General features: G+C 38.1%; 1 protein-coding gene across 1 annotated transcript in view; it reads left to right on the forward strand.

The window, feature by feature from the left end:
* The window catches only part of LOC118814606 (astrotactin-2-like), a 697,894-nt gene that overhangs the window by 342,390 nt on the left and 330,167 nt on the right, over positions 1-25,337 (forward strand). The window contains exons 5-6 of the mRNA XM_036580304.1: positions 2,614-2,622; positions 7,063-7,164. Coding sequence (XP_036436197.1) covers positions 2,614-2,622; positions 7,063-7,164 — 111 coding nt within the window. The remainder of the gene's footprint in view (positions 1-2,613; positions 2,623-7,062; positions 7,165-25,337) is intronic.

Consider the following 25,337-nt stretch of genomic DNA (forward strand, 5'->3'; position numbering starts at 1 on the left):
TTACCCACCTCGCTCAATCGGATAGAGATTGCATTCCGAATAGCCTCGATCGGACTCATCTATTCCGACTGAGGTGTATACATGAACACATTCTATTCCAATTGAGCTATAAATTGGATTTTTAATGAATTATCAGGCTGCATGTAAACGTGGCTATTGAGACATAATTCAAACCTATAAATTGTGCCAGTGATGATAAAAGCATGGTGTTCTTATATATTAGAGATTTGTCATTAGTAGCTCATGGCAGAAAAGTGGACACATTCTGTAGAAACTTCCAATCAAATCCACTTTTGTGTTTGTAAGTAGAAGAAAAGATAATGAATTTGATAAAGTGATTGTCGAGTCTTTATTCTGAAAGCAAAATCATCCTTTACATTTCAGCTATAGTTCTCCATGTAATTCAGTACATAATAAAGCCTTGTTGATTGTGATCATGCAATCACATTTGAAAAGTATTTAATTATGATTAAGTGTAGTCAAGTCGATTCTCCTGGCGAACACGTCCATAGTGCATTTCCAGAATATCAAGTCTTTTGTTTGAGCCTTTAGGCTTTGTTGATGGGAATTTTCTGAATTAGTGCATAATTCAGTCATTGAGATGTAAACATTCAAAGTCATTCAGGGTGGTTTGGTCTGAAATGGTTGATTGTAGAGACTCAGATTTCTTTACAGTGGTGGTGATAGGAACTAGGGGTTGCCATGACTACAACACAAATTTAGCTATTTAGCTATAACACAAATTTACCTACATTTTGTATATGGAATGAAGATGATGGTAAAATAATGCTAAATTGGAAAAATACAGGTGGCACGGTGGCGCAGTGGGTAGCGCTGTCGCCTCACAGCAAGAATGGGTTCGAATGGGTTCGATTCCCGGCTGGGTGACCAGGGTCGTTTCTGTGTGGAGTTTGCCTGTTCTCCCCATGTCTGTGTGGGCTTCCTCCGGGTACTCTGGTTTCCTCCCACAGTCCAAAGACATGCAGTCAGGCCAACTGGACATGCCGAATTGCCCCTAGGTGTGAGTGTGTGAGTGAATGTGTATGTCTGTCTGTCTGCCCTGCGATGGACTGGCGACCTGTCCAGGGTGTATCCTGCCTTCCGCCCAATGACAGCTGGGATAGGCTCCAGCACCCCACCGCGACCCAGAAGGATAAGCGGTTTAGATGATGGATGGATGGATGGATGGATGGAAAAATACTTTTTTTTTGGGACTTTTTTGCCTCACAACACCCTGCATGGTCTCCCTCCCCCATGAATAGAGTGAGATAAATGCATGTAAGACCAAAAACTGTGTATTCTAACTTTCTGCGAGGGAGCTTTTAGAGGTGGACGTCTGGTTCCTATCACCACCACTGTGAACAATTCTGACTCTGCAAGTTTCTCTAGAACAGAGCATTTCACACCAAACCACTCTGAACGGCTTTGTTTACATCTTAAGCATTTAATTATGTTGGAATGGAAATCAATGGAATTTCTTTTCACAATATGTTAAAAGACGTTTGTGTCGACTATATTTGAATATTGTTTTATGAATTTGCTCTAGATTAATAACTACTAGATCAGCTTCTCCACCGAAGCGTCTGTCTGCTCTCAGATCCTTCTCCAGCATTGTGTCTGCTCCTTCATCATTCATCCCTTCATCCCTCTCCTCCCTCCTCTGCTCTCTTTGATGGAGTCTTTCTCTCTCCATGCCTGGCTGAGTCTTCTTCCAGTCCACTCATGCTCTCTCTCTCTCCTCTCTGTGCTTCATCATGTGTTTGATGCGTGGTGTGATTGCCCTGTACTACAGTGAGCAGCACGGCTCTGACTGCAGCCCCCCCACTGCAGCCCCCCTACTGCAGCCCCCCAGCACCAGACAATCAGCTACACCGTCTCTTCTCATTTCTGAATGCTCAATAATCCCCTAATTACAATAATTCTCTATTTTTCTCTCTCCAGATGTCTTTCACTCTCTCTCTCTCTCTCTCTCTCTCTCTCTCTCTCTCTCTCTCTCTCTCTCTCTCTCTCTCTCTCTTTTGTGGATCATTCCTTTGTCCTCTTTTTCTCTCTCCTCTCTCATCTTCCCTCACTCTTTTTTCCTCTGTCTCTCATTGTCTCACTCTTTCTCTCTCTTTCTATGTTTTTCTCTGTACTTCTCTATTCTCTTTTCACTTTGTCTGCTTTTTTACACTTTTTCTTTCTCTTTCTCTTGCTCTCTTTCTGTGTTTCTTTCTCCCTCCATTTGCCTCTCTTTCTCTTTTTCTCTCTTTTCTTTTCCATTAACTCTCTTTTTCTCTTTCCCTCTCTCATTCCTTTTCCTTTTGTCTGTCTCTGAAAGATCTCTCTCTTATTCTTCCCCTCTCTTTTTTCTCATTTGCATTCTTTCTCTCAATTTATCTCTCTTTACGTTTTTATTCACTCTTTCTCTCTCAGTCTCTCTTTCTCTTCTCTCTCTTTTTCTATGTCCCCTTAAGTCTTGTTCCTTTTTTCTCTATTCCCCTCTATCTGTTGCTCTCTCTCTCTCTCTCTCTCTCTCTCTCTCTCTCTCTCTGACTCTCTCTCTCTCTGTCTCTCTTTCACTCTCACTCTCTCTCGATCTGTATTTCCTGAGTGCTCCTCCTCTCCACAGAGCTCCTTCAAGTACTCATACCTAACACAGAAGGCAATCAAGTAAAACATCTCTTTTCATTTCTGATTGCTCGATAATCCCACCAGCCTTCAAAGAGAAAGCACCTCTCAGCTCCACCGCAAGTGCTAATTTTGTTTTTACCAAAAATAATTAATTCACAGAATAAGAATGAGAGCTCAGTCTCTCACATGCTTGTCTTCTGTGTTCTCTTTTTTTCTGTCTGCTGAAGTGTTTGGGCATCAGAACCTTTGATCTGAAAGTTCAAGAAGCTTTCCAGACACTCAACACTAACAGACTGGCCCACCAGTTCGATAACTTTAGAATGATTTCTAATATGCCGAACCAGTGGGAGTGCAGTACAGGACAAAAGTTTGAAAGCAGCATCATAAGGCTGAAAAAGATGGACAGTAATATGATCATCAACACAGAACAATGGCTTGCAGCAAAATCTAACAAGCAATTAATTTTTAAAGTGATAACCAAATTTACACAGTCCCCTCATTGCCCCAAATGGAGTCAATCAGAAAATAATAACAAGATTCATTTTTATATTGCTTTTCTAAAACTCAGTTACAGCAACACTATAAATCAAAAGCAAACAAAACACACAGAAACACACTGAAAACTGAAGTCTCCCGACTGGCAACCCAATCAGACCCCACAAAGTCACCATGGTCTTGGCCAAGTCAACGTTCACTACCAGAGTGAAAAGTGTCCCGGTACATGGCCCAGTCAAACTCCACTACCACAATGAAAAATGTCCCAGCATATGGCCCAGTCAAACTCCACTACCATAATGAAAAATGTCCCGGCATATGGCCCAGTCAAACTCCACTACCATAATGAAAAATGTCCCGGCATATGGCCCAGTCAAACTCCACTACCATAATGAAAAATGTCCCGGCATATGGCCCAGTCAAACTCCACTACCATAATGAAAAATGTCCCAGCATATGGCCCAGTCAAACTCCACTACTGTGTTGAAAAATGTCCAGGCTCTCAGTCCAGTCAAACTGCACAACTGCAGTGAAAACTATCCCAGTTAACGGCCCAGTCAACACACAACTATTATGATAAAAAGTGGTCTGACTCATAGCCCAGTCAAACTCCACTATCATAGTGAGATTTCTCATTAACGGCCCAGTCAAATACCAATATCATTGTGAAAAGTGTCCCAGCTAATGGCCCAGTCAAACTCCACTATTGTGTTGAAAAATGTTCAGGCTCTCAGTCCAGTCAAACTGCACTACTGCAATGAAAAATGTCCAGGCACCAGTCAAACTTCACTCCTGCAGTGAAAACTGTCCCAGGTAATGGTCCAGTCAAACATGACTATCTTGGTAAAACATGTTCTCACTCACAGCCCAGTCAAACTCCACTACCATAGTGAGTTTTCCCAGTTAATGGCACAGTAAAATGCTGCTATCATTGTGAAAAGTTTCCCAGCTTGAGGCCCAGTCAAACTCTACTATCACTGTGAAAATTGTCACAACTAATCGCCCCATTAAACTTGACTACCAAAGTAAAAAGTTTCCTGGCTCTTGATTCAGTCAAACTCTACTAGTGCAGTGAAAACTCATCCAGCTCACTGCCCAGTCAAACTCCACTACCGCTGAGAAGAATCTCTCAGTTTGCAGCCCAGTCAAGCCCTGCTTTCATGATGAAAACTGTCACAGTCTGCAGCCCAGTCAAGCCCTGCTTTCATGATGAAAACTGTCCCAGTCTGCAGCCCAGTCAAGCCCTGCTTTCATGATGAAAACTGTCCAAGTTTGCAGCCCAGTCAAGCCCTGCTTTCATAATGAAAACTGTCCCAGTTCACAGCCCAGTCAAATTCCACTACCAAAGTCTCTCAGCCAGTTCTCAGTCAACATTAAAAAAAGGCTGGAGGGAAAAGGTCAAACAACCAAAATCACAAACATTTTGTGTAAAAACTAAAACTGTGTGAAATTGTTGTGATCTCAAATAAACTTGTGTAAGTGCCACTGTATGGCATACTGTAATCTGATCTATCTAATAATGTGCTTCCTCCAGTCATGTGAAGCCCACATCTTCACAAACATCAGTTAGCACAATGTCATTGTACAGCTCACCACACTTAGGGGAAGAAAGCAAACTGCCAATTCTGTTACGTTGACTAACAGATGCCATCCCTGATTAACATTGAGCTGAGTGATGGGGGTCTTCCTTCCCACCCAGAGAAAGCAAAGATAACTGTGATCTCATGCATGGCTTTAGCAACATTGTGATCTCCCAGCAACAGGGCCAATACTTAGTTTCATCATGACAGAAACACTTTTTGATAACAGGGTAATTATTTATTTTCTTGAGAAAATTCTTTTTTTTAGAGAATAATGCCATGAAGGGCTGCCAGCTCTAAGACTCTGAAGAGCTTTGGCATGTACATGACTGTAAGCCTGCAATTATCTCTTCAGAGGAGCAGCTCAGGTGTGTGTTTTTAGAGTGGATGTCAAAAGCTGAGAACGTCTCGCTAAACCGTAAGTTGATCCCGACCCAACCAACAAATAGAGAAAGCTGTGAAGTGGAAGGATTTTAAAAGGAATTTTAAACTTTCATGGTGACTTTTAAAGCACACGATGCCGGCCGATGTGCAGTGGCAGTTCAGAGCTAAATCCAGCCATCGAGTTTTAAGTTAAAAAATAAATTCAAAGAAAGAAAGAGAGAAAGAAATGTGCTCATGTTCATGTAGATCAATAAAACAGTAAATTGCTAGCACTGATGATCACTATTCATTTTCCTTTTTGTTTTCCCTTTTTAAGTGATATTTTGTGATAAAATCTAATTGACACAATTCCCCCTTATTGCAATTATAGTTGACCAGTCAAGACATGTTTGGTGTTTGAAATGTGCTTCTTTAGTTGTACTGGAGCCACCAAGCTAATGTACGTAACAAATAAATTAGCATGCTAATTATCACACTTTTGCCAGAAACTGTGTGAAAATTTTTGGTAATTTCTAATAGACTTGCTACATGGTTTGTGGCACTGTATGGCATTTTATTATCACTAAAAATGGACAGAAGTATGTAGCATGGCTAAACACAGTAATAGCCATAGTGAAGACTGTCCATGCTTTTGTCCATGTTTATAGATGAGTGCATAGGGCATGAGAAATCACACAATCAACTCTATCACTGACTACTTAACAACTGGACATGGTTTGAGGTGTGTATGGCAATTTAAGCATGGAGGTAGCACAATGTTTGTTTTCCTGTTAACTACATTGGTTTTGAAGCTCTACTGTAACACTAAAGAACAAAATGAAAAAAAAAAACAAAAAAACAAATGAAAGTTCTGCAAATTGAAAACATTGTTTCATCTCAGTTATAGTTTCCAGAAACACAAGAACATGAATTCAAAATCCATTTAGTATCTGTAATGCCATGTTTGCTATGCTAATAGAGTGCATAAGGATAGCCAGCCACACAAATGTTTTCAGACTGAAAAGTCCCTTCAAATGTAACCTCAATGCATTTAGCTTCTGCCAGTATGACTGTTGTTGTGTAATAAGTGCTAAAACAGAGAGGCAAAGAAATGTAATATTAATAGGAATGTGTTCCATTAATATTTCACAGTGTTACTGGTAAAAACACAGGCAGACATGCCAGCTTTACTTTAATATGTCCTCTTTAACCCCAGTGCCATAACACATACTGAGCGGAAATACATATGCACAGTTATCTTCTCAAATAGCAACAGAAAAGATCAGCCTATATCTCAAACATAAGATATACATTGCTATATGATGGTGTAAGCATGTAATATACTTCATAGTACAATGTAATCACATTGTAATTACAAATACATTGTATACATGCTAATCTACATAGTAATGTAAACAATTCATTGAATTAATTATTGAATTTAATTCTAACGTTTAACACCTTTACAGCCAAAATGAGCATTTTAGCCTTAATTTCTGAATTTATTTTAGTTATCATAATAATAATGCATACAGTTTGAGCATGTTTTAAATGTCTCTTTGTAGCAAAAATATGCTTCCTGGCTCCCTGCTTATTCAGATTTTTTCTGCTATAATTATATCTGTAAGAATCAAATTCAACAGTTTGTCAAATTAATTTCAAAATATGGCTTCACTTTGTGGACTACTAACCTGTAATACCATATAATTATGTGGGATTAATTTCCTTATTTCATAAAGACCTTGAGGTTTAATGGAGGTCTTATGGTGCTCTGGGTGTCCAGATGGCGTCTCAATGGGCCAATGAGTGTGGAGTGTAGAGCCGCAGGGCTGATGACCACTGAGGACAGAGCAGTGGATATTCAGTCATTCACACTGTCCACAGAGCTCCATGAAGAAGAGCTTTATTTCTGAGTCTACAGAATTATTCACTATTATAGCAGCCTGAGCTTCACCTTTCATTACGGTTCATTAGTTTCAAATATAATAAAATCTCTCTCTCTCTCTCTCAGCAGGTGGTGTCTTTGGACGTCAGGTAGATGCTGGATTAGAGGTGGATGATGAGAATCAGATGAAATTCTACACAGAACACAGAGGGCGCCGCCGCAGCAAAGGTAAGAATTCGATAAAAATGGTAAAAATTCAGTAAAGGTAAATCTTCAATACATATAAAATAGCCAAAGTGAAGAGTCAGAAAAATAATAATTTAGAATTTAGAAAGATGTTATAGATCAGTTCATTTAATTTAGAATAATTTAAAGATTAAAAAAATCACTGAAAAAATAGGAAAAGCAAAAAACAGATTGTGAACGGTCAGAAAAAGTAAAAGTTCAGTAAAAATGAAATTTCTGTAAAGATAAAGTTCAGCAAAAGTGAAATTTTGCTAAATGTAAAAAGTCAGCAAAAATGAAAAATCGGTAAAAGTGAAATTTCAGGATTCAAAATTTGAATAAAGGTGAAAGCAAGGGGTTTCAGATGATATTCTACAGAGAAAACAGAGGATGCTGCCACAGCAAAGGTAAAAATTAATCAAGGAATAATAAAATCAGTGAATCACTGAATCTTCAGTAAATATAAAATAGCCAAAGTGAAGAGTTAGTAAAATAATGATTTGGAATTTAGAATTATTTAATTCATCATTTCATTTCATTTAGAATCATTTAATAACTAAGTTAATAAGTTAAGAGTAATTTGGAATTTTAAAATTTGTTTAAGTTAAATAGCAAAAGAAAAAAAAAAACTAATTATAAATATTCAACAAAGGTAAAATTTCAGTAAATGAAAAAAACAGCAAAAATGGAAAAAAAAACAGCAAAAATGAAAAATTAGTAAAAGACAGTTAAACAGTTAAAACACAGTTAAAAAACAGTTAAATTATCTAAAAGTAAAAAAATGCCAGTAAAATTTCAATAAAATAAAATTGAAGTTTCTGTAAATGTAAAAGTAAACATTCAGCAATGGTACAGAGGTCAGTAAAGGTAAAGAATTAGTGAAGCAATAATTCAACAATGATCAAAATTCAGCAACAGTAAAAACTCTGCCTTCTCTATTGTTCTCGTGCTGTTATTTGACTGAGGGGCTGATGATAAAGTTGTCAAAATGCAGCGGTGTCCATTTCCTACTGCAGAGACTTTTCTTGGCACAGGGCATCATCATGCATTTACAGCATTGCAGCCCACAGCGGTTTTTATGAGTCAGCTTTTACAGCTATTGAATCATGTCGGTATAGCGCATTCATTCTGCTTCTCCATTCTCCATTACAGAAACAGATCCTATAAAACTGTATCAGGCTGTAAGAGAGAGGAAACATTTATTTTTTGCTCCTTTGTTATCAGAGAAAAGAGAAAAATGCTTTAGCACTGGTTTGCTATATTTTCACTGAGGGAAATATTTAGAGCCCAGTGTTTCTGAGCCAAAGGCTATATTTGCAAATAAGAATTGTTTTGCCAGTGAGTTTGCTCATGTCTCTAATTAACGAGACACTGTTAAGGTGCGAGGCTGAACCCAGATCAGAATTGTAGAACTGTTCTCTAGCCGTCCCCTGGGGCACTCTGACCGCTCGGCGAACTCCTGCTCATTCTCTAATGAGTAGTGGAGATGGAGAAGAACAAACTTCAGAGAGGACTCTTTTCACTACTGCGCTGACAGGTGGGGAGCCTCAGCAGTTGTCGTCGTTTTGTGTGTGCGTTTCCTGTACAGATTTCATCTCTAAACTGTAACACTCAGCTTGTTTGAGAAAGTGAATGGTCAGCAATTTCTGTATGAACATTGTCCAGCCATCTGGTGGGCAAGAAGAGACTGGAAGGACTTTGTCTGCTCATTTTGCAGCGATTCATCCTTTTCAGAAGTTAATTAACCCCGTTAACTCTAAAAACATTGAGCAGTTCCACATTTCAATTGGCCTGTCCATGCCTCATGAACAAATACATTCTTTTATAGTTAATGTTGCTAGGATGTACAGAATGTTGGGCAATGTTCCAATTGAGAAATTGGAATCTAAATTTCTAAATGATATTTGTTTTGTATGAGGAGTAGTTGAATATAGTTTACTATGTAGTGTAGACAAGCTAACATTAGTTTGGGGTCAACCTTCCAAGTTTCAGTTAGCATTAAAATAACACAGTCCAGCTACCAAGGCATACTTTACTGCAAAGTTGTAGATAATTTAGTAGTGGCACATTTGAGTGAATAAAATAAATTAAAAATTTATGCATCATATATATATATATATATATATATATATATATATATATATATATATATATATATATATATTTAAATAAAAAGTAACAGAAACATGTATTTAGCTAAAAATTGTGGTCCCTTTAGAGTATGGTATTGTTGCCAAGCAATTATGGACTTCTGAATGGGCAGAAGAACATTTGGTCACCCGTCATTGTATATTGTGGTCAATAGAGGCTTAAGCTCAAATGCCTTCCTGCTCCCTACATAGTGCATTACATAGGGATTTAAATACTGGCTCCTGCACCCCAACAGTGCATGCAATAGCTATATTTACACTGTTCCAATTCAGAGGCTGCATCCTTCAAAGGACGTGGTCTACGAATTCTTGTCCGAAGGTTGAACTGAAATGAAATGGTCTGCTCTATGACGGATTTCCCACCCTTACCAGTGAGTTTCATAACGCTGCTCTTATCAAGTTATTTTAAGTTATCTTATCAAGTTAAGCTTCTCTCTGTCTGCTCCTTGCTCCATAAAGCAAAATAAAAGGTTGGCATCCATTGGATCCTTCATTGCCATGGAAAAGGATGACACATTTCTCGGCCGTATGTGAAGGAGATTTCGAAATGGGACAGCCTAGTCGCGACACTGTGAAGTAATCAGCCTTCAAATGCAGCCTCCGAAGGACCCTGGCCATGAATTGGGATGCAGCTATAGTCATTTGGGATTCAACCACAGTCATATAATAGTGTTCTATTTAGCTGTAGAAGGCAGAATTTCCAAACTTACATAGCTTACTGTTTAGGGAGTACAGACCCATTTGTGATTCAAACTGAGTTTGATGCTACTTAACGCAGATCTGACTAAAACTACCATATATCATGTATTTTACAACTTCAAACATGGCTCAGCCAATCAGATCTTAGGACCAGAACTATCCATTTTCTGAAAAAAAATTAGGTTCTCCTTTATATTGTGTCTATAACTGTGTAGTTAACCATTAACAATGCATGAAGCAACAATGTAACTACCGGTGATGCATATACCATTACAAATGGATTACAATAGCACAGCTTAAGTAAATATACATCAACTCATGCAATTACATGTAATTAAAATGAGTGTTTCTTGACAGTTGTAACAGCATATCTCCTCTTATATAATTACATATGTGTAACTGGGTGAACTTTTCTGTCTTTTCTGAACCTAATAAGTGTATAATTATCTACATTACTTACACTGTGTCTGCAGAGGAAATGGAAAATTTCACTAGCTGCTATCATTTAGCAGTAGTAGTTATGCCTGTATTGTGACATAGTAACTAACAGCATCTTTACAAACAACTGTGTAGTATTACATGACTCTAAAAGCAATGTCTGAATTACCAGTCTATAATTTCACTGTGTCTATATAACAACTACCAAAGAACTCTCCACTTATTTCATACTTACTGCAGGATGGTTGTGTTTAACATGCTAAACTGCTCAAATCACATTCATTAATACCCATTTGTAATTTCACAGTGCCTATGCAAAGATAAATGGACATCTGCTATTGTAAATAACATAATTTTACAGAATGGTTTAAAACCAGAACTTTGGTAACCATGTCACAACACAAGTCTATTAGCTAGATAAATGTTAGGAAAGTTGGTATTTCCTGTGCAGATGCAATGTAAGCTCTCAATGTTATTACACATTTGTTACAATCAGAAAACTCCTTTGGAAAATCAGCAGTGTAGTACATGTGTAATTACAAAAGAGAAAATATGCTATTACAACCATCAAGACACTTGTGTAATTACAGGGATTGCTATGTCTAATTACATAACCTGTACTGTAATCTGTAAGTAAACCCATCACCAGTAGTTACATTGTCGTTAATGTATTGTTAATGTGTAACTACACAGTTTTTAGCTGTTCTTAACATGATGCAGTATGTAGGGTATTTGCTGCTGCCTTCTGACCATTTAACAACAGTCAGTGAGCTTTTAGTTGTGTTGATACACCCAGATGGAATGTTGGAGATCTGGAAAATTATTTTCAGACAAAACATCCTGAGGTATCCTGAAATAAAGAGAGCGGAGAAAATATATGCTAAATGAACTCCTCAGTACTGTTTATGTGCTCTGTGGTCTAATGTGTTTTGGTTTATTTATTTGTGGAAAATAAAGAACCATAAAAAAAGAAAACACCCAAAGATGAAAAACAAACACATTGCTGCTATGATCTTAGCATGCTCCCATAGGAGAGAGGGAGAAAAAGCATTTTATCCTAACGAATGTGAAATATTGTAATATTATTTTTGTCCTTAAGCTATATTCATACAAAACTAAATCTGAAACATTCCCACATTGCTTTTTTATAAAGTTCAAACCTACAGAAACAGAGCACCTTGTTACACAACAGCAGCCACAAAACAGGTGATTTATTAGTGTTGAGTTGGGAGAAATATTAATGATGAAAATTTAATGGATGATTGATGACAGCTGTCAATCAGCCTCTAAGCTATGCAAATGTGTGCTTCTGTATGCATACAAATTTTTGAAAAAAAATATTTGTTTGACTGGTTGGTTGGTTGCATTCATTTCTTCGTGGACAAGAGCATTGATTATTGCCCACAGTTGGGTGAAAGGCTGAGAGACAGTTCGTTACCATGGTGAAGGACCCCTACTGTGAACAAGCCAATAGAAACCTTAGCAAATCCGATGTGTTTATAAGTAAAGTCTGATCTAATATAGATCAACTCCAACTCTATTGTCTGGAGGAATGTGTTCAGTCTGAAATTCAGGCAGTGGCCTTACAACATTGTTAGCATACTACTGTGCTATTATTAGCATACTAGTGTATTATTATGAAACATCTTTTCAGTGAAAAATTTTATTTACATAGTTTTCAGCCAGAACATGTTTTGTATCTGGAGTTTGCAATGGAATAACAAGGCTAACAAGCAGTGGGAGATTATAATCTACCAATTAGCATCAGCCTAACTGCATCCTTGTTAAATAATCTCAAATAGTCTTGCTTATGTGGTTTATGGCAAACTATTTTCTAAAAACATGGACAAAAATATATTAGCATAGCTAAAAACAGTAGCAGCAGCCATGAACCCTGAACTTTGACGTTACGTTTGTCTGTTTTCATAATTGTTAGCTACATTAACTTTTTCACATTTGTAAAAAAGGGTTCTGTCAAGCAATTCCACAGTAGAACCTTTTGGTTCTCAACAACTTGACAATTCAGCTCTGTCAATGTGACACACCTTTTAGTTTGATTGAGCTGTTTCGAATGCTCCTGAAACCACTGAACTAAAAGATTCTAAAGCGGTACCAGAAGTGGTTCCCACTTCAAAAGACCCTTTTTTGCAAACTTTATCTTTAAGAGTGTAGCTCCTAGGCAAAAACCAAAGCACACTGAACTATTTGTTGGATATTATGTTTCAGCAAGGTCAGTGTTAGAGCCAGGCTAGTCTCTATCCATTCTAAATTAATTAGACACCTTGAGAGGATTAATTAACTCTGCAGGGCTTTTTTCTCAAGCTCTCTGATTGAGATGCGGGAACAAAACTGCTTTTTGTTGATGGTGTAATTAGTCTCAGGGTAAAGTTTGTTTGACAGCAGACTTGTGGACTGTCTAACCAAGTACAAACTTAGAGTCCAGCTTCACAAAACACAACAAACATAACCACAGTTAACTCGTTTTACTATGGTGACAATCTTCTCTGTTCACCTTGGTTTAAGGTATGATTACGTATCATAACAGCAAAACATTTACAGCGAACAGTCAATTATGTGAAACCTGACTCAAATGGGTCATTTTTCAAAAGCATTTATAGTATTTATAATGTTATAAAGCAAACTACCATGTTAGTGCTTATTGGAGCAATGATTGCTTTTTATTTTTGATGTCTGTGTAGTGTAGGTTTGTTTCTTCTGCCCTAAAAGAGATATTTTGACATTTTTGGAAGCCAAAAGTGTCAAAGAAAAACAAAAAGGAAAGGACCTCTGGGAAGGATTGGAGAGTCTAGCTCTGTCAGAAGCCTTTCCCCAGTCGATCAGAAGTTCAGACATGATAGGTTGAACAGCTGATTATAATCTGTAATTTTAAATTTAAGGTTAGAAAGTTTGGCATGCACCCTAAATTGCCTTGGGGTTGAAGAAAATCCAGAGAAAAGCTACAGTCACACCAAATGTGAGTTTCATTTGGTTGGAGGAAAATGAATAGACATTCTTACTAGTTCAGCTATGTTTGCTTGGTTAGCTTCTGCTTTCTTGGGGTAAAGAGAAGAGGATCATTACGGAATGTAGTTTTGTCAAAGCTGTGTTGGTAGAACAAACCACATCAGCTTTGTGGTTGCTGATGACACTGCTTAAGCTTTGGGTACATTACATGAGTTCTGATCTCTGAACAGGTTATCATAAAGACTGGGCATCTCACACAATTCATCTGTTTTTTTTTTGCAATTTTTTTGAGTTAACTGAAAAATAGGGGATCACACACTAAACGATTAGAGATCACACACTAACACAGGAGATGCAAATAAACAAACACAGAGCTGCTGCTGCTGTTCTCTCTGCCGTTAGCACTGACACAGTAAAGAAGCAGCAGGCAAACATGTATAAATGAGGATCATGGATTTAAAAATGTGATCAGTTTGGTATTTTTTAGAGTTTTAAATATACATAAACTCGATTGTGCTCTCAGTTTTCATTTGCTGTTGCAGGAATCTGTTCAGATTAAGTTGTTGATCAGTTTACACTAGATCACACTCGGTCGCGTCGGAAAAATCGCACACTATTCGACTGTCTCTCCAACTGTCGACTCCGACTGACCTGAAAATATGCTGTTACGACCTGGTCTAGGTCAGGCCGTAACAATATGAATATAGTGGGTATTAAACATGATGTGGGTGAGGAGACGAAACACCAGACATAAATTTTAAGCTCAAAGACTGTATTATATGATTGATATAAATACAAACAGTGATATGAGTTCACACACCGGCAACAACGTCAGGAATGGCCCAGGCCAAAACAACAAACAACCCCACACTAACTTTCCAACACAAACTACCTACCCTACATACAAACAAAAGAAACAAAAGACAGTATGCTAGCCTACCTCCCTGACTAACCATACACACAGACAAACCCTTTTCCCAAACAAAATGGCAGCCACTCCCTACAGCCGGTTCACATTTACTATTTACAAATATATATAAGATATATACAGTTTTAGGGTCAGGCTAAATCGTAGTCAAAACAAAGCAGTGGTCAGTAACAAGCAAGGACTCAAGGGTAACGAAATGCACACAAAACAACAGCAACACAACGAGGAAGTCTCCTCCTCAACCAAGCCATCCGGGTCTCTTTAAGCAGGTAGGAGGAGAGGAAACCATGGAATGGAATGGATCAGCAGGGTCCAGGAGCGGAAAGGGTGAAGTCACGGGATGGAATCTGGAATGAATACAAAACACACAAGACCAGGCAAAAACACAAGGCATAACAATGCAGACTAGAGCCGACCAGTAACCCCGGCATACGTGTGCACTACCCAAGGTTAGGGCCACCCTATTTACATCAAAAGAGGATGATGTTGGCATAATATATCTTCAATTTAATGGTCATTGGAAAGTTATTCACTGGGCACACTTTGTACATGTATATTGTGAGCCCACACAAACAAGACTATCTGCTTGGTTTTACTTTTCTTAGGGCTTTAAACATACATCTTTCAAAGGGGAAAGGGTATATGTGTGTCTTTTCATAATGTAGCTTGTTGCTTATAGTAAAATAACTATCTAGCTAATGTTAGCTGTTCACTGAACTACTCGTTCAATAAGCTCAATTCTACAGAAACAGAGCACCGTTGTTACACAGTTACACAACAGCAGGTGCAAAATGAGTGATTTATGAGGGCTGTGTTGAGAGAAATATTAATGCTGAATATTTAATGGGTGATTGATGACATTTGTCAATCAGAGGCCTCTAAACTATGTGTGTTTCTGTATGCATACAGGGTTTTTTTTTAAAAAAGATTTGTTTGATTGGTTGCCTGCATTCATTTCTTCATGGACAAGAGCACTGATTGCTGCCCACGATTGAGTGAAGGGTTGAGAGAAAGCTCTTTACCATGGTGAAGGACCCCTATTGTGAACAAGTCAATAGCAACCTTAGCAAACCTGATGTGTTTATTAGAAGTACAGTACAGGAGGAACGTGTTCAGTCCGAAATTCAGGGAGTGGTCATAAAACAACATTGTTGCATTTTACTGTACTATTGTTAGCATACTACTGTACTATTGTCAGCATACTAGCATACTATTATGAAACATCTTTCCAGTGAAGAATCAAATTTACACAGTTTTTAGGCAAAATATGTTTGGTATCTGAGGTTTGCAATGGAGTACTGAGGCTAATGGCTAACAAGCAGTGAGAGACTATAATCTACCAATTAGCATCGTCCTAACCGCATGCCTAATTTATCAGGAGGATGTTGACAAAAGGGTGTGTTGGTGTCTCATTGCTCATACTAAAATAACTAGTTATCTAGCTAATGTTAGCTGTTCACTGAACTTAACGTTCCCTCCCAAACCACATCATGACCACCCATATGAGGCAACAGTGTAGTGTGACCTTGGTTTTAGCTCAAACTAAGCTCAAAGACAGCTGGCTAAGCGAGAAATCCAGCTGTCTTTGACAGCCCCCAGGTCAGGTTGCATCAGAGTTCAGTTAAAATCTTTCTCTAAACTGAGCTCACCAATTGCCCATCTCCACTCATGGTGGTTGCCAGTCCTTCCACACTCAATTTTACTGCAGCATAGAGCCCACTAGTGTGGAGATGAAATTGTTTATGTTCGCGATTTGTGTCTGGCCTGCTTCTGTCCCCTCTGTCTCCAGCTCTGCTGTTCTGCCCATTGAGGCCCTTTATGTTGTCAGTTTTGCTTAGCTTATGTTTACTAAGGCTTTGGCCTCTGCGGGACTGATTTCTCCTCTCGCTCTCCTGGCTGGAGGCACATCCCCTCTCTCCGGGGCCTTTATCTTTCTGAAAAATACAGCACAGATAATAATAGGCATGTCAATTTTTCCCCCTCCTCTGGTTTCCCCTTGTCGGCTTGTTCGGGTTGTTATTTTTGGAATTACTGAACTGCAGAAAGGCGTTTGTGGGATACGCCTAATTATCTGGGCTGCAGGGACCTTTTGACCCTTTTCATCAAGTGATTAGCCCTAAATTAACACAATGGTCAACTCGAGAAAGAACAAATGAAGAAAAGCATGTAGCCAGAGATGAGCAAAGTAGCCTTAACCCATACTAAACTAAAAGCACCATTGAAATAATGACTGAAATAGAAGCAGCCCAGCTTTAAATGATCCTGTCCAAAAACTCCTCTAGTAAAGAACTTTATGTAAAACTGCAGTGGAACATCCAGGATCTATCAGCATACGAACGGAAGATTATTAAGCTCTATTCTTCAAGGTTTGTAGACCAAAATTTTTATTTTAATAAAATAAATGAAATGCTAAAGCGAGCTGGACCAGCACAACTGAGTAAAATTAAACCCCAAAAAGGGAATTAGGAAATAAAAGGTCATGAATGTTTAACGTACATGACTTTCCTCACAAATATCTTTGGGGAAGTATGTATATATATATATATATATATATATATATATATATATATATATATATATATATATATATATATATACAGATTGTAGTCCATCTGTTTCTCTGCATACTTTGTTAGCCCCCTTTTACCCTGTTCTTCAGTGGTCAGGACCCCGATGGACCCTCACAGAGCAGGTACTATTTGGGAGATGGATCATTCTCAGCACTGCAGTAACACTAACGTGGTGGTGGTGTTTTAGTGTGTGTTGTGCTGGTACGAGTGGATCAGACACAGCAGTGCTGTGCTTGCCACCCCTAATATATATATATATATATATATATATATATATATATATATATATATTTTCGGGTGGCAAGAATGTGCTCTCTTCAATGTTTGAAGGGGAGTGGATTATTGCATGTGATCGGGAGTGTCAATGTTAATTGACAGGTAACACTTCCCATGAATTCAGTGTTCATTCTGTATTATAAATGCATTCATAAGCTGTTATATAGCATCTGTTAAACCTTATAATACCTGGCTGAAGCATGTATAATTGCTCTTAAGTAGTTATAATTACATGCATAATGCCTTATAAAACAAGAGCGTGTGGCATCATAAAGTGAAGAAAAAAAAATCTGTTCATTTACCAGTTAGTGAAACATAATTACTCTACTAAATTAAAACTACATATAAAAGTTGGGTGTTTTTAATGAATATTACCAAAATGAACAAGAGTGCCTCGCAGAGCTGCTTTATTTCAGCTAAGGTGATAACAACTGATGTTTGGATGCTATACAGAAAACATAACTGGACATTGTTACAGTGCATTACAACTTGATCATGTTTACTTCATATTATAACATTGTAACCATATTCTCTTGCAATCTATTCTTTCAGAGAATGTAACCAAATGAGGATAAACCTAGATTTCTCAGTACATAAGGAAATAGAGCTGCACGTAGCCACTAGTGTGAGTGCAGTTGTTAAAATGTTGTTGGGAAAAGAGTTTAAAGCTAATGACTCTCAGTGGAAAAGGTTTATCCAAGGGCAGATGTACAGCTGGAGTAGTTCATACTGTTATAATTGAGCTGATCTGCATCAAAAAATAGGCTTTAGAATCGCAATTGTCTCATTTAGGGCTGTTTCTAATCTAAGGCTTGGCTTCTTGTTTTTGTGAACTTGCATGACCTTGGAGTGCAGAGGATTTCAAGAGGGTTTATTATCTTCAAAATGGACTTTTGAACCTTTTCTAGTGAATAATTTGATTCTTGCAAGCGTGGTCACCCAAAGCAGTTTCTGAAGATTTTCCTCCGCAATATCCATAATAAATCCGTTTTACATCCCAGAACAAAAATTACATTTCTTTCACACTTCCCTCTTCCCTCTTCCCCAACCAGTGGTGAGCACTTTATGCCCAACAAGTATAAATTTTTTGCATCAAGAAAAAAGCTGGAAACAAATTAATACTCCCCATTACATTTTTCATAGCTCCAAAGTTCAGTCTTAGGAGCTGGTTTAGCATTTTCTGCTTGTGTCCCACTTTATATTGTGTCTCTAATAACTGTGTAGTTACATGTGAACAACATATGCAACAACAATGTAACTACTGATGATTTAGTCACTGTTACAGATGAAATACAGAAGTACACCATATGTATTTACTCATGTGTATCAACTTCAGTTTTGGTTCATGTAATTATACAAGTGTATCTTAATAGTTGTAACAGCCTATTCTCTTTCATGTAATTACAGAAGGGTAATAACATAAATGTAATTACATTTATAATCAGACTGGAACAGCAGTTGCTAGTGCTGTGACACTAGTTTTGAACCATTCTGTAAGGTGACAGGACAGCAGACGACCCCTAATCTTATACTGTAACTTTTCTAACGTTAATTAAATGTGTTGCATTTCCCCCAAAGCAATGTCTATATTACCACTCCATTATTACACAGTACCTACATAACAACTACACAGGAACTGTCCACTTATTTTAAAGTGTAACTAACACTATACCACATGAAAGTTCCTGTGTAGTTATTTTGTAGGTACAGTGTAATTACAGAATGGCATTAACCAATGGAATGTGATTAGGTTACCTTGTTACAACACAGTTATTCTACAGTAATTATGTAAAACATACTTCCTTTAACTGCTGGGAAAGATATCTGATCTGTAGTGTATCAAAAAGACACGTGTAATTACATAGGCTGTACTTCTGTAATCCACTTGTAGCATTGACTAAATCATCAGTAGTTACAGTGTTGTTGCATATGTTATTCATGTGTAACTACACAGCTATTAGAGAGACTTAATATAAAGTGGGACCTCTGCTTCTCACAATCCAAGTAATTAAACACATTTAGTGGTGTTGGGATATGAACTCTGTGGTGGTCAGTCCATTGTTCTGAACAACAGCTTCTTTGTTTGAGGTGTAAAAGTTTAATTACTTCTATTAATTTCTGGTCAAAACAGTCATTTAGATAATACATATTTAACAGATAATTGTACACAAGCCTCAACAACTACATATAATATTTGTGGTATATAGTGCGTCCATTCTTTACCTTCATTACAGCTTCTGTTTTTTCTCAGGAGACTCACTTTCAGTTTCTTCCAGAAATCTGCAGGAATATTTTCCCACACCTTCATTCAGTTGAAGTTGGTTGGTCATTTTCTGAAGTAATCAAACACATTCAGGGATGTTGAGGTCTGGACTCTGGGGTGGTCAGTCCATTGTTCAGCTTCTTTGTTTGATGTGTCCGTCTCCTTTTCTCAGTGAAGTTCTTCTTGACAGCTACACATCCTTTCAGACCCACAGCACTGAGTCGTCTTCTCACAGTGGAAGGATGGACAGAAACACCGGTGGATGTTTTCAGATCTGAAGCAGCTTGATTTTCTCCTCTCTCTCAAAGATGAAAGCTTTAAGTGCTGTTTATCTAATTGGGGCAGTTTTGGTATCTACCAGGTCTTCCAGGTCATTGTTAGAAGCCTTATTTTTCCTGTAGTTTTTAATCATTACTTTGGAACTCCACTTTTGGAAACATCTGTTTTTCATTTATTTTTATTTTACTTTCCTCTTCCTCATGTACGAGCATCATCTTACATTTAATCTCCTTAGGAAAACATCTTCTGACAAATCAATAACTTGTATTTAATGTTTGTTTTGCTTGGAAATTTAATCAAAGATGGTCTCTGACTTTCTGACTGTACTCAACTAATAAGATCTTGGTAACTTTCAGTGTCATGAATGGCTGTTCTGGATTGAGAGGTAGCTTTCACCTCTCTTTCTGGTGCAATGATGTGTAACTGCTGCTAAAATGGCCAATAAAAGAGAAAGAAAAAGGAGAAGAAAAGAAAAATGTGTTCTGCTGTCAGCTGTCAGGCCTGTGAGTAGCTTTTGAAGCCTTTGTTACAGATACAGGAGTGGAGTAGACTGGGAAATGATGAGTGTCCAGAAAAAATAAATCCTACATTTGGTGTCAAACGCATGCAATTTTTTTGTCTAATATCATTTTCACTCTACAACAAATCAAACACAGCATTGCTCCCAGTCCATACACTAGCCAGGAATATGTTTCAGACACCTAGCTTTTCAGAATGGTTTAACACAAACAAGCATGTTTAAAGACTATGCAGCAACATCACGTGTAAATATCTATAGAACAGCTATGCACCCTTGTTGTACACTTGTTCTGATGTCAGCACTCCACCTTTGGGCAAAAAAAAAACTATCAACATAGGCTTTTACTAGTAGCTTGGGAAAAAAAAAACAAAACAAAAAAAAAACTGTCAGATCTTTATTTAAAACCTGCTCTTTATTCTGGGGGAGGCACGATGACAATGAATATTGATGATAAATATGATAAATGTCTCAAAGATTTGCAGTTAGAGTAGCATTAACACAATTCAGATCTTAAGACTTAAATATGCCAGTGCAAATTGAGGGCACAATTAAAATAGAGGGAAAAACATTATTATTATTATTATTATTAGTAGTAGTAGTAGTAGTAGTAGTAGTAGTAGTAGTATGTTAAAATCAGCAAATAGCTCCATTATGTAAAACGCAAAATAGTAATAATAATAATAATATTTCAGCAGGGGTGCCAAAACCTTTGCACAAAACTGTCTATGATGTTCAATGACATTTGAAAAGAGTTTTGGACATGTTAACATTTTCCAGGAACTGCATATCCACTCTAATATCGCCATAATACACAACATTTGCTGAGAGTCCATTTTTACAATCTAGTCTCCCTTTCATTAGAAAAGTAATACATGGAAATACATACTGCATAGAAATAGTCTGGTATCAATATGTACATAATTCCATGCTATAACAAAACATAACATCAACATAATTTTGCTTTTCAGTTACTTTTGACTGTAATAGTGTTGATGTTTTATGTTTCATTCATGTGCAAATGATACATATTTGACTCAAGTAAATCCAATGGCTTGTTACTGTTCAGTTTATCAGTGTTTATAATGTAGAATCAGATTACATATGGTAGTAAAATGTCAGTAAAACTTCATTTTTTTGTCTTTACTGAAGTGTAGCTGACAGAGTGCTCATGGGAAAAGTGTTTTTTTTTTCTTTTCTTTTCTAATGGTGCAGTGGAGCTGTGCAAAATGGATTAATAGTCTGGTCTGTAGAGAAGGAGAGCTTTTACTGTTTGTATGCTAGGAAAAAGAGCAGACTATTGATAAACATCTGCTCTGGAAGAGGAATGAAAACAACCGAGGTGAGAGAGAGAGAGAGAGAGAGAGAGAGAGAGAGAGAGAGAATAAATAGTAAAGAGAGAGAGTAGCTAGTGTACATAAGTGAAAAATCTATGTATATGGCATTTGTTGGAAAGTGGTTACGATGTTTTAGCTGCTCTTCTCTTAGCACGAGAGTGTGAAGGATACTCAGCCAACATGCCTCAACAAGGACTCTCTCACATCCAGATCTGAGAGCTCTGACAGCTTTTGCTGTGCAAAAAGTCAGAAATCGCCCTTTACTTATTTAATCTCCAGTCAAAACAGCCATTAAATTCAAATTATTTTTCAGAAGATATCTCTGAAGAGATCAGATAGAAGATAATCCACTTGCATAAGAAAGAAGAAGGTCAAAGGAAAAAGAAGAGCTTCCAAAATTGGAGTTTCAAATGATTAAAGGCTACGGAGAACATAGAACTCCTAACAACCACCTGGAAGACCTGGTGGACACCAAAACTACCCCAATCAGATAAACAGCACTTAAAGCTTTCATCTGTGAGAGAGAGGAGAAAATCAAGCTGCTTCAGATCTGAAAACATCCACAGGTGTTTCTGCCCATCCTTCCACTGAGAGAAGACGACTCAGCGCTGTGGGTCTGAAAGGATGTGTAGCTGTCAAGAAGAACCTCACTGAGAAAAAGAGACGGACACATCAAACAAAGAAGCTGAACAATGGACTGACCACCCCAGAGTCCAGACCTCAACACCACTGAATGTGTTTGATTACTTCAGAAAATGATCAACCAACTTCTAAGACTGAACTTTGAAAGTGTGTCTGCAGATTTCTGGGAGAAACTGAAAGTGAGTCTCCTGAAAAGAATGGAAGCTGGAATAAAGGTTTTAAAGGGACACAGTATTAGTTGTTGAGGCTTCTGTATGATTTTATGTCAACTATATCGCTGCTCTCGGAACAAAACCATCTCCAAAATAATAACTTTACAGGGGAAGAAGAAAACATGCTTTACTTTTAAAGTAAATCGGTGGAACCAGACTTTTTGTCCAAGTAATTTTAGTCCATTCATCATGAAATTTACACACAGTGTGAATGGCAACAGCTACTTTCAAATGATGTCAAGCAAAGACAAATATGGAGATGGTTTTGTTCTGAGAGCAGCGATAAATTTTCAGCTTTTTCCTTGATGTAAAAATAATGAATAACTTGTACTTTTAATGGTCATTTTGACTGGAAATTAAATCAATGAAGGGTCTCTGAATTAGGCACAGCACTGTACTCTGACTGTCCACTTTATTGGGAAGTCTACCATATATTATTCATCATATAGTACACTGTGCATCAACGAATAGGCTGTAGTCTCTAACTGTTCACCAGCAAAGTGGATCTACAAGGCAGACGTGGCCACTGTGACTAAACTCCATGCTATCATGGCCATACAGATGTTGATGAGCTCTGAAGGCTTTGAAGGCTTTCTCACTAATTGAAGTTTTTCAAACTGGCCTGATTATTTGGAGTAGTTCTGTTTCAGATTGGGTTGTGCTACATGGAGAGTTTCACTGCCGCAGTGACCCTGCCGAAGTTAATCAGCCTGAAGAGAAAGGAGAATTAAGTCTGGAATGGACATAGTGAAATATTTGCCAACCTTGATGATGACCTGAGTGTAAAAGCCCAAATGTTCATCATGTTGTTACTGTTGTAAGAAAGCTTTGAATCTCAGAAAAGGTCATTTTACAGCAGAAAGAAATGAAATGTTCTGAGACTCCTGAGTGGCAAAGCTATCTAAAGCTGGCAGATTATGTCAGTTTACCCCATAATTTAGCCAAAAAGATGTGCTGCTTTGAGTTCGTATCCAAACAGAGCAGCAAACAGAGCTCCTAATCACCGCGTTGGTCACTCTTAAACCTTCCCCTGGCTGTGATTGGTCCTAACCACCATGCCATTCAATTTAAGGCCTCCACCAAACTGTGATTGGTCCTATTCACCATAGGGTTAGTTCTAAGCCCTCCGCTTGACTGTGACTGGTTCTGATTACCCCAGTGTTTGTTCTGGGACCTCCCCCTGAGTGTGATTGGTTCTTATTACCACAATGTGGAAGTGTTAATGATGGGAGGAGGAAAGACGCCGGGGGCAGGTGTGAAGAAGGAGAGCTCTTTTATTCACAACGCAACAAAAAATTACTTGGTTTTTCAGCCCACAAAGACAAGACGCTCGCTGGGACTTTTCAGTCCTTTCTGTCCACTTTTTATCTGATCTACTCAGGCCAGTTCGGTTCAGCTCAGCTCAGCTCTCACGCCTCCAGTGGTCTCCTTCTCTCTCTGGGCTCTGCCGCCTACTGAAGGAAGAGATATATAAGTAGACAGGCAGAAACAAGACACAGGTGAACATTATCAGCTACTTAGCCTGCTGGTTCAGCCAGACCGGCTTCTCCATCCCGCATTCGGCACTCGGCCACGCCCCTTTCTCCACATACAGTGTATGTTCTGAAGACTTCTCTTAACTGTGATTGGTCCCAATCACCACATCATTTGTTCTGAGACCACCCCTTGACTGTGATTGGCCCTGATCTCCACAATGTTTGTTCCCAGACACCCTCCCACTGACTGTGTTTGGTACCAATCACCATGTTCTTTGTTTTCCGAGACCTCCCCCTGACTGTGATTGATTCTATTTGCCACAGTGTTTGTTCTAAGCCCTCTGCCTGACCGCAATTGGTCCTAATCACCACCATGATAGTTCTAACCCCTCCTCTATGCTGTGATTGATCCTAATCACCATGTCATTCATTTGGAGAACTCCCATTGACTGTGATTGGTCCTAATCTTCACAATGTTTGTTCTGAGAACTTCCCTTGACTGTGGTTGATCCTAATCACCATGTCATTCATTCTGAGACCTCCTCTTAAAGTGTGGTTGGTTCTAATCACCACAGTGTTTATTCTGAGACCTCCCCTTTACTGTGATTGGTCCTAATCATCACAGTGTTAGTTCTAAGACCTCCATCTGGTCCCAATCACAATGTCTTTTGTTCTGAGATCTTCCCCTGGCTGTCATTGGTCTTAATCACCAAAGTGTTTTTTTCTAAAACCTCTCTCGACTGTGATTGGTCCTAATCACCACAATGTTTGTTCTAATCCCTAACCCTGAATGTGACTGATCCTATTTACCATGTAATTCATTCTGAGACCTCCTCTTGACTGTGATTGGTCTTAACCACTGTCATATTTTCTAAGACCTACAAATGACTGCAATTGGTCCTAACACCACACTGTTTAGTTTGAGATTTCCCTCTGACTGTGATTGATCCTAATCACGGTGTCATTTCTTCTAATACCTCCTTCTGACTGTGGTCCACTGCTGAAATGACCTTATTAGTAGTGCTGAGATATTTTAATTACATTTAAACAGCATGTTTTGTAGTTTGGCCTTGTTTATTCCTTTCATCATTAGAAGCATACTTCTGGCTTATATGTTGACCTTATCATCGCAAATTCAATCCATGGCCAGGAGTCTAGGACAGCATGATTCTCCTCACTGTCCCACTCTCCCATCTTTTAAAGCAATGCTTGCCAAAGCAGACAACTGTGTAACAGAGTTAGCAGTTAGCATTCAGTTAGCACACATTTAGCAGAACTTAGATTAGTTACTCCAAGCATGGTGAGCTGTACAATGACATTGTGTTAGCTGTCTCTCAGCTTGGTAGCATCAAAGACCTAACTAGTGGGTGGAATAAGCACTTCCTTAAAAGGGAAACAAAAAATGTTCTTAACTTTAATGCATGTT

This window comes from Colossoma macropomum, unplaced genomic scaffold (genome assembly GCF_904425465.1).
Source record: "Colossoma macropomum unplaced genomic scaffold, Colossoma_macropomum, whole genome shotgun sequence".
Lineage (NCBI taxonomy): Eukaryota > Metazoa > Chordata > Actinopteri > Characiformes > Serrasalmidae > Colossoma > Colossoma macropomum.